General features: G+C 38.0%; 1 protein-coding gene across 3 annotated transcripts in view; it reads right to left on the bottom strand.

Annotated features, from left to right (window-relative positions):
* LOC149951904 (uncharacterized) overlaps positions 1–16,200 on the bottom strand; it is a 59,858-nt gene that overhangs the window by 1,426 nt on the left and 42,232 nt on the right. Inside the window, exons 4-11 of one of the 3 annotated variants that reach the window (XM_090168352.1) lie at positions 4,406–4,714; positions 4,131–4,315; positions 3,908–4,053; positions 3,564–3,833; positions 3,039–3,502; positions 1,181–2,725; positions 781–1,122; positions 5–709 (exon numbers count right to left, since the gene is read on the bottom strand). In XM_090168352.1, coding sequence (XP_090024478.1) covers positions 5–709; positions 781–1,122; positions 1,181–2,725; positions 3,039–3,502; positions 3,564–3,833; positions 3,908–4,053; positions 4,131–4,315; positions 4,406–4,714 — 3,966 coding nt within the window. Of the gene's footprint in view, positions 1–4; positions 710–780; positions 1,123–1,180; positions 2,726–3,038; positions 3,503–3,563; positions 3,834–3,907; positions 4,057–4,130; positions 4,316–4,405; positions 4,715–16,200 lie in introns of all 3 variants that reach the window. The other 2 variants (XM_090168350.1, XM_090168353.1) reach the window with 2 other exon arrangements.

Below are 16,200 nucleotides of genomic sequence, written 5' to 3'. Positions count from 1 at the left end.
TTACCTCTTCGATGTTTTTCAAAGGATTCCATGATAGCTTCAATGCCTGGCCATTTCAAACACCCATCACTATCCCTGTCATGAAATGTCTCTTGAACACTACTGGATTCGTGTTTAACGGAATTATAATTATCGGAAAATGAAGAAACACTCGCGACGGAAGTGACGTGATGAGAAGAGGTGGAGGAAATAAGAGAATTGGCCATTTTTGACATCCCTGAATAAGAGGCACCAATGTTCAACTGAATTTTGGTGTGAGAAGTTTGATTCTGAGTTAAAGATGATGAGGTTGAATTAGGATTATGCAGGGGCGGTGGCACCGGCAGGTTGGAGGATTCTCTTGACATATTGTTCTTCAATTGTTGTTTAGTCGTTTGAAGAACCAACTGATGGAATTCCTGGGCGAATTCACGGGGCATTTGCCTCGCTGATGATGTACTTAAAGGTGGTGGTTTCAATCCATTATTTGACAGTTTATCATTTGAAGGAGTACTGGGAGCTAATGTGGAAGATACAGAACCACCCTTGGAACTTGAGTTAGTCAATAATACAACTCTCTTCTCCGAATCCAATGTCGCAATTGTCATTGGTTTCAAGGAGCGATTGGCTGGAATCAGTGGTGGAGGAATTGATGGTGGTCCACTTTGATCATGTGCTGAAACTGATATTATGGGTTGTAAAGGTGGAACACCACTTCTTGGGTTTGAAACTATAGAAATAAGAATTTTAACATTTATTAAATTTAAGGGTATTGAATGGGATAGTATCCAAAATACATACATTTTGGATTGTGGTATTCCTGAACATGATTGGTTATGGGTAGTAGTTTTGAGTTATCATTTTCTTTGGAAGAGTCAGTGGATGGATTCATATCATTCCTTATCAAAGCCCCTGATTGGTGTTGCAACAAGGAGTTGCTCTTGTTAGAGACAAGTCCATTATGATGGTTAGGAAGTACAGTATGGCTGAGTTTCCTCTTAATGCCTCTGGGTTCTGCCTCATTTGTGGCACAATCATAGGTATCTAAGGTACAGTTAGATTCCTGATTTTCCATTAAAGGTAGAGGAATTTTATGTCGTCTGCATCGGTCTTGTATTATGGCTTTCCAAATAACTTCATGTTCTATAATCGAAACTATATTAATCTACAGTAAAGTACAAGTAAAAGATAAGTAAATTACCTTCACGATCATCATCTTGTTTCACCTTTAAATCCAAAGACGCCATAAAATTCTTCTGCTGCCATTTTGACTTCCCATTTTCAGAGTTGAGTTTCTTACTTAGGGTATTGGACACTAAGGCCTGCCTAGTTGACAAGGACGACACCACAATAGAAATTGGAAAAGGCATTTGATTTTCTTGATCCTCAGTTTCAACCACCTTCAGTGGAAGGGCTTCTTTAAGATGCTGCTGCCTCTTAAAAAATTTATCCAGTTCCAATTCTTTTCGTCGTTTAACAGTCATTAAGCCCACACTTCTTAGAATCACCATTTTTGAAGTGTTACAATCTAAGGCCATACTAGGGCCTTTGGACAGTATGAATGGGCGACTAAGGCTTTGAGGTCCCCAATCTTGCCAAAGGTCTTTTTGATTTAAAACGTCCTTCTTGGCTAAAGGTTTTGGTCCCACATCCTCCTTTTTGGTGCTATTGTCTTCCATGTCTGAACTTTCTGATTCGCTAAGGTAATTGCCATCCATTCTAGCCTTCTTCAGTCTCGCCTCTTCAAGGTCCAACTTACTGACCAAAACCTCAATGCAGTTGCTTTCAACATGATTAGATCTGGACACAATTTGAAAGCCACGCGCTTGTTCGTTGGATTGATGTTGGGAGTAATTGTAATGATGCACAGAAACACTAGGTGGTTCTTTAGATTCCATGGTAGGTTTCTCCAACTCCATGAGGCGCGATTGCATGCCTTCTTGACGGTAATAAGTCCAACGGTCTAACGTTACAGCTTTCTCGGTGGACCGATTATCGGATAAGTTTTCCCTTTCTCTATCAACAGTTTTAATATACATGTCTTCTGTTCTATGCGGTGCACCATTATATCCATGGTTTTGAGACAAAATGTTGTTGGACAGATGAGAATTATCAGGAGTCTTGGCGCTGTTGAATTTGTTATTGGGTTTGTCGTATTGGTTTGTTCGATGGGCATCAGAGTTATACGCAGGACCAGAAGAAGAGTGTTTCCTATGTTGCAACTGCTGTTGACGCATGTATTGTTGCTGATGTATTTGGTATTGCCGGTTAATTTCTTGAGCCTCACGCTGAGATGACATGTTAGCTTGCAAGTGATAATTTGCTGGAAGAGAATGTTGGTATTCCGAACGTATAGGGACTTGATGTTGTTCTATAGGTACCGGCTGCTGTGAACCAGATAAAGTAGATGGTGGTGGGGCTGAAAGCAAGGGTGGAGGCTGAGATGGGGTCACAGGTGAGTACCTCTCGTGTCTGTCTGATACATGGTGGTTTTGGGACGTTGGAACGTTATTGGCAGCGTTGCTGACATGCCTGGCTACCCAAAGTTCAACATCATGATGTCTAGATCTGTGCAGGTCTTGACTGTGATTGTTGGTTGAATTATGGTGTATGGCTAAATTCAATGGCGTCGACGCACCCCCACTTGGCGACTCTGGAGAACGTGATTGAGGAGGTCCTAGCCCGGACGAATGATGGTGCTCACGAGGAGTACCATGAGTTATTGAGCCTATTCTGTGGTCACCCCCTAAACAAGATTAGACAATACCTCAATACACTTTGAACAAGATACAAAAGTTTGACATTAAGGCACAACCACTTTAAATAGTATTTAGGATTTAGCCAATAATAAGCTCATTTAAAATTGTTTATAAGTTATTTTAAAATTTGTTAGTTAACACAAGGTTTTTGTTAGGCATTAGGTTTGTTAATTTTATATAGGTTATAGGATTATAATTATAATTGAGGATTCTTTTTTTTATGCTTCTATCCAATGTTTGACTAACTTATAAATTTAACTGCATTGTTCAGTCAGTGCAGGGTCGCTTATGGTAACTTACCAGGTGACTCTATATGCCGACTAAGGTGTAGTGGCTGCATGGGACTACTTCTCTGTTCGTTTACAGTTTCATTGACTGGATCGGATAATCGACGGTTGATTCCTGAACTCTGGTGTTCCCTCCTATCATAGGAATCTTGTTCAGAAGAGGAATAGGGTTCTCGGTTGGTCATTCTTTCGTCATACTTCAGGCGACTATCATGATTCGTGGCCGCCGTCACGCTACTTGGTGAAACGAAACTGACGGAACTTTGGGCTTGCGAGATCATCAGATCCCTCGGGTAATGAGAGTTAGGAGTGGTCGAAGGAAAGAAAGGCACAGAAGGTGGCGGTCCTGTGGAAGGATGAGGAACGGGAGGAGGCGGAGGCCCGTGAGGCAACAGCCCGGCTTGAGACAGAGGATGAATTAAGGAAGGCGGCCGTAGCATGGAACTGTAGTGCTCCAAAAATACAGGGTCTTCGAACCTATTTGAATTAAGTTATGGTTAAACCATGTCACCACACCTCGAATTAAAATAAGGCAAACCTGTAAGCTGGATGAGTCAAATGAGGAGGAGGTAAGAAGGCGGAATGGTAAGCGGCGTATCCGGCTGGGTGCTCAAAATGAGGCGGCAAATGATGGGATGACGGAGGCGCGTTCTGATGATGATGAGACGGTCCTTGAGAATGGGGGCCATGCCGATTACCATCTTCGAGACCTCGATAGGGTTGGAAACCCCTGCCAGAAGACGATGTTGTCGTCGGTAATATGGCCGGTGGAATTTGATGGTCTTCTAATCGAGAACTTATCTGATTCCTAAATTATTAGTATCATTTTCGGTCAGTGAAAATCTTGGGTGTAGTCAACAATGGACATAGAGAGGGGCATACCTAGAATTTAATACAGACGAGGACAGATCTTTTATGGAATAATGATCTTCCCTTTTGTCATACTTGTTGTCTAGTTTCAAAGGTAAAGGTTCGCCTAGCCTGTTCCCATTCGAATCCCTCGACGAGACTGAGCCCAAGTCGAGCGGCTGCTACGGTTGTCAAAAGACATCACTTTATTAAAAACTATAAGAGAAATGTCAACTAATGCCGCACAATTACGCACCTTTTGACTATCGTGATTAACTAGCGAGCTGTTACTAGATGGCGGAGGTGACGGAAGTCGATTCTGATGGGCGTGAGAGTGTACATTATTCATGTAAACACCCTGAGGAATTGACCGTTTGGGAGTTGTGGATCGTTGACTGTACGCCGGAGACGACACGGGCGTAATGGGGGACAGATCTTTCTCTAAAAAAACAAATTACGTTCAATTACGACCGGCACTGAATAAAAAAAACCCCGTCTTGAAGACAAAGAGTTAATTGAAAAGCTAAATACCAGTTGTCGGATCGACGGCTTGCTTGGCTAGTTTACGCAAAGCGGCTGCGAAGCTCGAAGTTCTGGCAGCGTTGTAAGCCGCCGCGGGGTTGCCTCCGAAGACGCCCAAGTTGTGGTTTCCACCGTGTGAGGACGGGGGCGGCGGCGCGGCGTGGGAGGGCGGTGGCCCCACTTGATACAAGGGAGACACTGCCGTCGCCATGCCTCGAACTGAAACGGGTTTATTATTGGTGTTACAGTTCGGATGTTGCGGTTGCTGTTGCATATTCAACATCGTGGGAGCTGGTTTGGCCACCCCATGCCCCAGACCTAACAGAAATAAGACTACAGGTTAGAAGAGAAAGAGACCAACACTCCAACTACCGTACCACGCAAACGGTGGGGGGGGGGGGGGGGGGGGGGTGTAGGATAGGGGTAGCCAAAAAACGGTATTCTCAGAAAAATCCCCACCGAACCGTCTGGGAAACGTATATCCGTGGAGACCGCGGTAGCTTTCCGATTCTAAACAAGAAAATTACATAAACAGGGGCTATTTTGGGGTCAATTTTTCTTCTTACGCGGCAGAGCACCCTCCTGTTTGCGGTACTGGTCTACGCGAGACCGACACCCCAAACACGGGCCAGATTCTCCGAACCTCTATACTCCATTCCACGAAGACCGGACAACCCGAAGGTAGAGGGGGCGATGGTACAGTCGGCGTACGTTACGGGCTTAAAACCAGGTTCAATCTACGGCGGTATTTACCGAGGTAAAAGAGTAGCGTGGGCAATGTGAATTTTCAACCTTCGACCTAGACGCTTCCCATTCATCAAAAACTGTGCCAACAGCTGGGCCTCCACCTGCTTGCTCGCCGGAACCAGAACATCATCTCAAAGACGCCCTGGGCATACCTACTGCACTCTCCCCTTCCCCTGGCGGCCAAACCGCCAGCGAATGAGTCGCGTACAACGGGGCAAGTGGAGATGCTAGCGAAATCGTAACTGCAGTTTAAATAACCCATACTTATAAGGCTCTGGCTATACAGTGAAAGGGGGACTCTTTAAACGGCCAACTCCCCCCCCCCCCCCCTGCCTGGGCCTGACTACGCTTTAAACCCCCCACTTCGTAACGTAACTGGCTTCCATCCCATCAATGGGTACCATTTTTTTTGGCGATTACTGTAGGGGCCGACGTCGCTGATTATATGGTTTGGGGGGACCTCAAAGCAGCGTCCCAGGGAGATGGGGTGGGGTAAAAAACATCATACCGATACCGACATACGAAGACCAGGTGGTAGCATTGATTAAGAGGTTTAAGCATGGCAAACGTGGTTGAAATATCAAATGGTCGAATTACTATAACACGAATTGGCATTGCTATAATAAAATACAATTTAATTTATTTATCTTAAGAAGGATTTTATAAAATTTACTATTTTTTTTAATTTATTAATGGTTTTTAAAATTTTCTAAAAATTTTACTATAATTTACTAAAAATGACTAATTTGCTAAAAATATGACTATAATTTACTAAAAATATGACTATAATTTACGAAAAATATGACTATAATTTACTAAAAATATGACTATAATTTACTAAAAATATGACTATAATTTACTAAAAATATGATTATAATTTACTAAAAATATGACTATAATTTACTAAAAATATGACTAATTTACTAAAAATATGACTATAATTTACTAAAAATATGACTATAATTTACTAAAAATATGACTATAATTTAATAAAGTGTTATAAAATTTAAATTACTAAAAAAGTGGTATAAAATTTAATTTACTAAAAAATATTTTAAAAATACAGTACATATATATATCAATTCCTATTTAAGATAGATAATATAAATAAAGTTTCAACACAACACCGATACGGTATCCAATTCACCCCTTTAATTTTTGGAAAATTCACAATGTACTTTTAGCTTAAATATAATAATATTAATATTTACGGTTAGAAGCATTTCAATTCTAAATATCATGTTTTAAATATTAAAAAAATACAAATCGCAACCGATTAAAGGTACCCTATGACACAGTACCAATTCTTAGTTGTAATCATGCTAAATTTCCGTAAGCTGTAGAAATTTCTAAAAATGTAAAAAATTATTTTAAAGACAGACTAAATAACATCCCACATAAGCCAGATTTCAAGGACGCGAAGTTTACCGTATTTGTGAGAACATTCATCTTCTTTACATAAGATGGTGTGAGAGGAAGTTAGAAAGGAAAAAGATGCCGTTCCGCTACTGAGGATCTTAAAAATGAGATTGGGGGGGGGGGAGACTAGCCAAAAAAAAGATTTCAAGATGGAGAAAAAGAAGAGTATCTACTGCCAAGTTCTCCAGCTGCCGCCTTAATCAGATTAGACCACGAAATATTCACTAGACGTTTTAATGTTTTTTTTTGCCCCCTTCTCAAAGCAACATATTTTTTATCCAGCCCCATCCCTACCACTAGAAAATTGTAACAATCGGGGATTCTGAGGGTGGGGTTTTAGCTATTGTGCACGAATAAAGAAAACTTTATACAACTTCCAAGTGAAATTTGGTACGGAAAAAAATCTCCTGTAGTTGTTAACTTTACCTTCGGCGAACTATATTGTGAAATTCTTGAATAAACTTTTAAAAGTATATTAAATTTATAGATTCTAAAAAATGGGGTTAGAGGAATCTACTATGCTTTTAGTGGTCGTTAATTTAATAATAGTGAGAGTAATATAATCAATATAAGTATGGCAAAAAGATATTGTTATCAGTAAAATGTTTGCTGTAATCAAAGTAAGCATTGAAAGTGTTATAATTTTGAATAAGCCTTGGCGGCTCTGTAATACAGGAGGATGAAGATTTATCCTGGTATCGATCCAAAGACTAGTTAACATCTCGTGGAAACGTATCGGTCACGTACAAATTTAAGTGGTCCATGTTGAAACATATTTGCACCGACACAACAGAACTTTTCACACTTTTTTATGTACGTGACTTACGAGATAAATAATAATCTACCTATCTTACTATTGTTATTCACTTGAAACATAATGATTTTTCAAAACACGTTTGAGAAGGAAAAATAAGTGTGATGAAAACCGTCATATATTGATTTTCTAATACTATTTCATCACTAATGTATTGTTTTTTAATAGGTAAATATCCCTACGTAGTGTAATTTTTAAATTTTACATCTTTAAGCGAAGGTTGGTAGGGAAAATTAGCGCCTAACAAAATCTGCCGCTATCCTGCGAAGGAACCTGTTTCATTCAGGGCCGGACTTAGAGATCCTGGGCCCATAGGCAGATAAGGAGCCTGAGCCCCCTTTTCACGCGCTGCATTTACTCTTATCCCTGGAACTAGTCTGTGCCTGAATGTCCCTGATTCAGCGTAGAAATCTGAGCTCTACGGTTATATTACTTAATAAAAGCTCTTAACAATCGTCGACTAAATATGCGATAATTATGTAACATTGCGATTTAAGGCTGCGTCCGTAAACTGCCAGGCAGAAATTTTGGTAATTTAAAACAAAATCTTCTACCTAGGAACTTCTCCAATATAAATTACGATTGATATTATAGATTTATGCCTTCGAATACAGTAATTACGGTCACTGGAGGGCCCCTTCCAAGGATGGGCCCCTAGGCCACGGCCTAGGTTGGCCTAGGCGGAAATACGGCACTGGTTTCATTTTAAAGTATTGATACTTAAATAGATATTATTTTTATTAGGCGAGTTCTTTTCGCCTGTTCTCGGACTAAAGAGGTACTCTTTCAAATCTAATACCAACTATTCGCCTGTTCCGGAGCTGATAACTACTCTACACCATAAACTACACCAGGATTTTAGGGCTACTCTTTTTAATCCTTCTGAAAAGGAGGTGTAAAAATATCGGATTTTGTCATCTGCTAGCCAGAATTTATCTTCTAAAGGCAGCAATTTTGGAAAAACGTTTTTACTCAGACTCAAACTATTCGCCACCACATAATCGGAGTAAAATGACTCTTCTTACCCTACTCCCAAATCCCGGAACAAGCGAGAAGTATACACCTGTTATTAACCAGGGTTCATACAGCAATTGGAAACCCGATTTCCCTGATATATCCAGGTTTTACCACGAATATTTCCCTGATTTTTCCAGGTGAAAGATAAAATGAAACTAAGATTTACAGAGTAATTAATTTCGTTATTGTCATTTAAGTTGGCTTAATATTATAATCAAATCTTTAATAAGTAAATTTGTATTCATTAGGGCAAACTTTCTGAACCCTCATAAATCCCATAATTTTTACAAAAAAATCCCTGATATTGCCAGGTTTTCAAGGTCTGTATGAACTTTGTTATCAGTGTTTAAAATACTATATTTTGCCGTAACTATGGTAACTATTTCATACTTCACAGCAAAATGTAGCATTTTAAACCCTACGTATTATCATATGTAACATAATAACTCATAAGTATGCCATAAAAGCATTTTCTTAATTGATACCTTATTTACGGGATATGATGCAAATTACGTCATATCCGACTCCGTGACGAAAAACGCGTCATCAGCTTTACCAATGGGGAACGAAAGTTAGTGAAGTATTTCTCGCGCGTTTTTAACGCGATCACGTGATTTTGTTGTCATGGTAACCTTTTCAATAGCGCTATGATTATAAGAATATTTGCATTTTTAGGAGTCTCTTTGAAAATTTTTATCTAGGAGCAGTGTTGTGTACAAATTTAATTGGACGAACCTTTACGCTGAGCGTTTTACGGGCGGGGGGGGGGGAGAAGACAATTTCCGAATTTTCCCCTCCCGACGGCAGCAGGCGCTAAAACGTCTAACCAATGAAAAATGTACGCAAGAAAATGCACGACTTTTGACGGGTTGCGTTCTCCTGGTGTGGGGTGTTCTGTTTGTTGCTCCTAATTTTTTATATGTAAATGTTATAAAGAGGCATACTTATTATGCATAACTATTATGTTACATATGGTATTATTAACAACAACGCGTCAAGAGAATGGGGAGATGTGCGTAAATTCAAAATAGGCTAAGTTTTCCAAGCCTCTGTGTATTATTAATAATCACAATCGATTTTGTAGCGACGTTATTAATTTCAGGAAAATGCAGGGGGGGGGGGGGGGTGGGCTAAGTAAACCTTGGAACGTAGAAAGTGGGAGGGGGAGGAAAGTCCATATTTGAAATTGGGTAATAATTTATAATTAACGCGTACGGAACAATGGCTGCGCGTCGGTTAATTAGCCCGTCATTATTCAGAAAGACCCGTCTTAGCTAGTACCTTAATCACTAATTAGTCCCTTTTTTTGGTTTTCTAAGAGTATTTACATAAAGTGGAGATCAGTGGAGTTATGAAGAGTTATTTGCGGTAGAGATGTTTTGATAAAAATGTAAGCGTGATAAAAAAAACGTTTTTAATTTTTATCATTTTAGCCTAATATTCTGCCTATCTATCGGAAAGCAGATATTTCGGCTGAGCGGAAGTCTCGCGTTTTTTAGACACTATTGGGTTGATTTGATTGGGGGGGGGGGGGGCAGATTGGGAAATAAACAAACACATTATTTTGGTTACTTAACTAACCAAAGTGGCTATGAAGTAAAATAAAAAAAATTAAAGGGACTCCGATATTGTAGGTCACGAAATTGTATCTGCGTTTTGACGCAAAACTGGCAAACTCGACTTGAGCGCCGTGTATTAGAGCAGGAATCCATACCTTTACTTGGAATGCTTATCGCGGCAGATTTTCGTCTCGATGTGGCTGACGGTTTTTTTTTGACGTCACTATGTTAACTTAACAAACAACAACGTGAGAGAGGAGTGCGCGCAAAGGGATAAGCATTCCAAGTAGAGGTATGGATTCCTGATTAGAGTTAAGTGATATTTGCCATCCCTGTAGTGAGTTCATGATGAGCGTGTCGAAATGTGTTTTTTTTTTTAATTTATACATAGAAAGTACTCGCTCCAAAATGGTGGCTGTGGCCAATTTGTGCAATGCTAATACCATAAGTCTATAATATCGACCCATAAGTATTAAACAAAAAAAAATCATAATTTGTTTTACTGAGATTCAACAACACAAACGTTATTTGGTACTTACTCGTAGCGTTTTAGGCCTAAGCCCCACCCTAAAACAGCCTTGCTAGAGGGTGATAGTTCTCGGTAGTATACTTATCAAAGAGACATACTTATGAAGTATTATAATACACTTATGGTACTACTATGTTCGGAAATGATTATTTATTATTACTATTTCTTGAAATTCTTCAATATAATTATAAAACCAAGGTTAAAAATACTTAATTCTAGCATTTGGAGAGGAAATATACGTTTATTCCCATTCGACCGAAAGAATTTTAAAATGTAGCCCAATTGGCGGGGTGATTTGGTATTTTATTTATAAGGTATGTACTATCGAAGATCCATGTTTAGGTTAGGTTAGGTTAGGTTAGGTTAGAGTTGGTTAAGTTTACTATTTCAGTTTTGGTTCAGTTACTTTTCTTGACTTTACACATCGCGTTTCGGCAAGAAAAATAGCAATTTGTATCTTTCTTTTTATTAAGACGGAATAAATAATTATTATTGATGTATAAATACCCTCCTTTATTAGCTATCCGCTCCATTGCAAACGACTTCAGTAACTAAATTGAAAACATAGCAAAAGCCAATTTATATAGCAGCGTTCGGTCGAATGGGACTAAAGCGAAATATAGGCTGTCATTTAAGAAAGATTTCACCAGCTATTTGTCCGAGATGGCGACCACTTGTCAAAGGCAGGGAAAAGAGAAACCTCCTTCAAAGGGGTGTTTCCGAGAGCCAAAACCTTCCATTATTCAGTCCACAGACGTACCATCCCCCAAAACACCCATACACAAGTATACCCCCATTAATTAAATAACTAAAAATTAAAAATGCGTAAAGAAATTTTCGTGAATAAGAACCGACTCTCATTTCGAACAACAAAAAAATACACAAGAAAGAACTGGTTATATCTCTCTGCAGTAGGTCATTAGTGGTAGCCATAGGCCACGAAAGTAATTATCAAGCTAAGGCAATGGAGAAACTGAATACGTTTAAAAACAGCTTTGTCCCGATGCTTTTTTTAATATAGAAGATTTATAAGAAGAATCAAGGGCCTCTGAACTTGAGAAGTATGAAAAGGCCTCATTAATTCGAAGCATTGATATAAAATACCGCCTTCGGCAGATACCGTCACTACCACTTGAAGAAGACACTGTTAGTATAAAAATGCGGTTTCCGATCCTAGAAACGGTTGACAACGTTAAACGAACTTTTTGTAGGTGAATTAAATTAAAAAAAATATGGAAGAGGAATGGAGGCCCCCGGATAAATCAGGGTTGGCAAAAATGATGTTTTTTTCATAAAAAACAAAAAAACAGTTTTTTATGATTAAAACATGTTTTTTTTGTTTAAAATGAGTTTTTTATTACAACAAAAAAACCATGTTTAAAACATGTTTAAAACAGGTTTTAAACCTTTTTTTAGTGGTAGTGATTATGTCTAGCCCTACAAACTACAATCTCGAGACAGAAAAGCAGACGGCACTCACGCCAGATAATCACAAATAACGAGACAAGGCCGGCTTGTACTTTCTTCCACGTGTGCTGCCGCCACACTAAACTAGCTGTTATGTTCTTGATAATTATAGTTATTTAGGAAGATTTATATATTAAATTCAAAATAGTATTAGTTGGAAACTTGGAATGAATTCGGGTAGAAGAAAGGATACGGTTTGGCACAACTACATTCGAATAGAAAATTCTAATAAATCTGTAAGAGCCAAATGCAAAAAGTGCAAAGTAGAAATGGTAGGGTTAGTGGCAAGGATGAGATCACATTTGGTTAAATGCCAATCGGATTCATCTCACACTGATTGTGAAGAATACGAAGATGAACCAGAATGTTCGTGGCAAGAAATAGAAAACTCTACCACTGAAGATACCAATCACTATGATATTGATATTTTATCACTCTGCGATACACCAACACCAAGAGGCTCTAGATGTAGGTTTAAACCAACTATCTACTAAACATGTGTAATTGAAAAATTTCATATAATTTTTTACATTATTTAGGTCAAAATAGATCTGACACTCCAAGCAGCACAACTTCAACAAGTACAAGACCCTGGTCAGCATTGTCAGGACAGTCAGAATGTGATATCGATGAAAATTATTCAAGTAATAGCACTGGTACAGTTAGGAAGAAAATTAAATCATCGTCGAATTTGAATATTGAGAAGTTTGTTATCCGAACATCAGCAGCTGAAAAAAAAATATTGGATGCCCAAACTGCTAGGTTTATATTTGCTACTAACACTCCATTTAGGCATGTGGAACATCCGGAATTTATAAAATTAGTAGATCTCTTACGTCCAGGCTATAAACTCCCTAGCCGTAAGCAAGTTGGTAATGAACTACTTGAAGATGAACATGGAAGGACACAAAACTTAATAAAACACGATCTTAATGGAAAGACACTGTGTATGTCTATGGATGGTTGGTCAAATTTGCACAATGAGCCAATCCTTTGTATATCTGTTACTGATGTTACAGAAAATACGGTGCATTTGATTGACACCATCGATACTGGTGATCATAGTCATACAGGTGAATATATGTTAGAGCTTGCGGTTTCAGCTATAAACAACTGTGAGAAATTTAACTGCAAGGTGAAAAGTTTTGTCACAGATAATGCTTCTAACATGGCGAAAATGAGGAAAGAACTTAGTAAAGCCTTTGGAGTAGGTGAAAATGCTAAAGATATTTTAACGTATGGTTGTTCTGCCCATTTACTGAATTTATTAGCAAAGGACATAGAAATTTCAGGTGTCAAAGAAAATGTGAAGGAAATTATTAAGTATTTTAGGAATCATCATTTTCCCGCAGCTAAATTTAAGCAAGCCGGTGGCAATATGTTAATACTTCCTCAAGATGTGAGATGGAATACTCTGGCTGACTGTCTGGAATCTTATATTAAAAATTGGCATATATTATCTAAAGTATGCTCTGAGAATAGGAGTGCAATTGATCCAAATATTTTGGCGAAGGTCTTCGATGTTCACCTTAAAATTAATGCAGAGGAGTATTTAAAAAAAATGAAAAAAATTGCAGTTGCCTTAGACGAAATTCAATCCGATTCATGTACCATTGGAATGGCAACTGAAATTTGGATAAATCTACTGAAGTTTTTTGAGCTAGAGGCAATAACTAAAGACATTGACAGTTGTAAAAAAAGGTTGCAAATGGCATTGACTCCTGCACATTTCTTAGGAAATATGTTAGACCCAAGGTTCAACGGAAATCAACTGGATGAGGACCAACGTGACTTAGCAATGCAGTACATAGCATCATATCACCCCTCGATAATGCCTGATGTAATAAAATATCAAGCAAAAATGTCGCCTTTTAAAGAATATTTGTTTTCAGACGTTGTACTCAAAAGTGAAATAAAACCCATTACTTGGTGGAAAGCCTTGAACAATAGTTCTAGCTCAAGTTTGGCAGAGCAAACTATAGAAGTTGTTAATCAACTCCTCAGCCGGAATAGAAAGAGTATTTTCAGCTTTTGGTCTGGTTCATTCTAAAATACGAAACCGACTGGGAACTGAAAAAGCCGCTAAGTTGGTTAAAATTTTTAAAACACTGAATCAAAAACCTTTTGGTGTAAATTGTGTAACTAATGTTTAACTTTTGAATAAATGAAGTAATTTTTAAAAATTAAAATTTTTTTTTATAAAAAAACAAAATTAACATTATATGTAGCTTAAGGAAAAAAACATGTTTAAAACATTTTGTTTAAAACGATTAAAACAAATTGAAAAAAAACTTGGACCGGTGTTTTAAACATGTTTAAAACATTTGTTTTAAACATTTTGTTTAAAACTTGCCAACCCTGGGATAAATACCGTTTATTGTTGGTAAATTGTGGGTTTAGAGATGGTTTTGCTTGGTTTCTAGTTTACGTAAGTGAAAAACACGATAGAATTTAATACGAAGTAGGGATGCACCGATATATCGGACTATTTTTCTAATATCGGTATCGGTCAATATATCGTCCGATATTACCGACGATATATCGGCTGACTTTTCCACTAGTTCTTAAAATTCCCTGACTGTTCCACTAGTTCTTAAAATTCCCTGGCTTTTCCACTAGTTCTTAAAATTCCCTGGCTTTTCCACTAGTTCTTAAAATTCCCTGGCTTTTCCACTAGTTCTTAAAATTCCCTGGCTTTTCCACTAGTTCTTAAAATTCCCTGACTGTTCCACTAGTTCTTACAATTCCCTGACTGTTCCACTAGTTCTCAAAATTCCCTAACTTTTCCACTAGTTCTCAAAATTCCCTGACTTTTCCACTAGTTCTTAAAATTCCCTGACTTTTCCACTAGTTCTTAAAATTCCCTGACTTTTCCACTAGTTCTTAAAATTACCTGACTTTTCCACTAGTTCTTAAAATTACCTGACTTTTCCACTAGTTCTTAAAATTCCCTGACTTTTCTACTAGTTCTTCTATATTTACTATTGTTGTGTTATATTTTTAGAACAATCTCAGTTTGATTTTAAACAGTGTGCTAAAAACATAAGATAAAATTATATGATTTTAAATGACCATTTGAAAGTTAAAGGAAAATATAGGATAACTAGAAGACCTGAATTTTATCATCCGAACGTGAATTGTTAACAAATCATCACTTTTCTGTTAACAAAAAAAAGTTCGGTTCGTTTTTATAATTGGACATTCACGTGGGTCTAGGGAGAATCTGGAATTTGCATAATAGAACGCAAATAGTTTCAATCCCCCCGAAGGGATGAGGTTGAGTAGCAGATATAAAACAGAGAAAATGGAAACGTTTAGGCTATCACAGGGTTTCAATGAGGTATCGACAAGTTAACTTGGCACTAAAATCGAAGTATTCCGAAGTTCCCGTTAAAACGACTCACCATGAGATCGCTTAACCTCATTCGAGTCGAGTATTAAAAAGAATAATTACGCACGCTGTCAAGCGCAAAAACTGTTTATATGTGGAAGCGCATTTAAAAAATACCTTTTCTTTCGCGTGTGCTTCAAAGGAAAAATTAATGGCTAATGATGGTTTTGGAATTATATTATAAAGGCCTTTGCACTCGTTTTTATCAAATTCCAAAGGTATAAGAAGAAATACCAAAAAAAGATGTATTATTTTTAGTATATAATAATTCGTTGATAATAAATGATGTGGTTTTGTTAATTTCAATTTGGGTTAAAAACTGTACTTTTCTACTAAAAAATCCAATAATTTCAAATTATTTACATATAGGGTAATGTTCAAAATAATTAGAAAAATATTTAAACAAAACTACCTTACCCCAATAAAAGTTATCCAAAACACGTTAAAATGTTGTTAAAACGTAGCAACAATATATCGCTGGTAAAATGACACACAAAAATATATTTAAGTGATTTAAAACACCGAAGTTGACAGTCATAACATAACAAAACAGCATCTCCAGGGGCAGCTAAAAAACGGGACGCAAAAATGCCAACGTTGACGCCATCTACCGAGATGTTCGGGGATGAATACCGTTCTACTACTCGTGCACGTCTGGCCAAGCCTCCGCTAACGAACCCGGCGTTCGTTCCAGTTTTTTGGGGGGACGCTTCGCTGTTATGGCCCCAGGGGTGAGTCAGGGGAGCCCCCCTTTATAAAGGTGCCTGTCGTGGTGGCAGTGGATACTCCAGCGCACAGTCACGCTACGCAGTCGGGCGACCTCTGGGTACGTGCCCGAGAATTAAAAGGAAATTTCATTTA

This window comes from Leiobunum rupestre, chromosome 3 (assembly GCF_980474605.1).
Source record: "Leiobunum rupestre chromosome 3, qqLeiRupe1.1.hap1, whole genome shotgun sequence".
NCBI classification, from domain to species: domain Eukaryota; kingdom Metazoa; phylum Arthropoda; class Arachnida; order Opiliones; family Sclerosomatidae; genus Leiobunum; species Leiobunum rupestre.
Note: the sequence above shows the minus strand (reverse complement) of the source record. Positions and strands in the feature narration are given on the sequence as shown.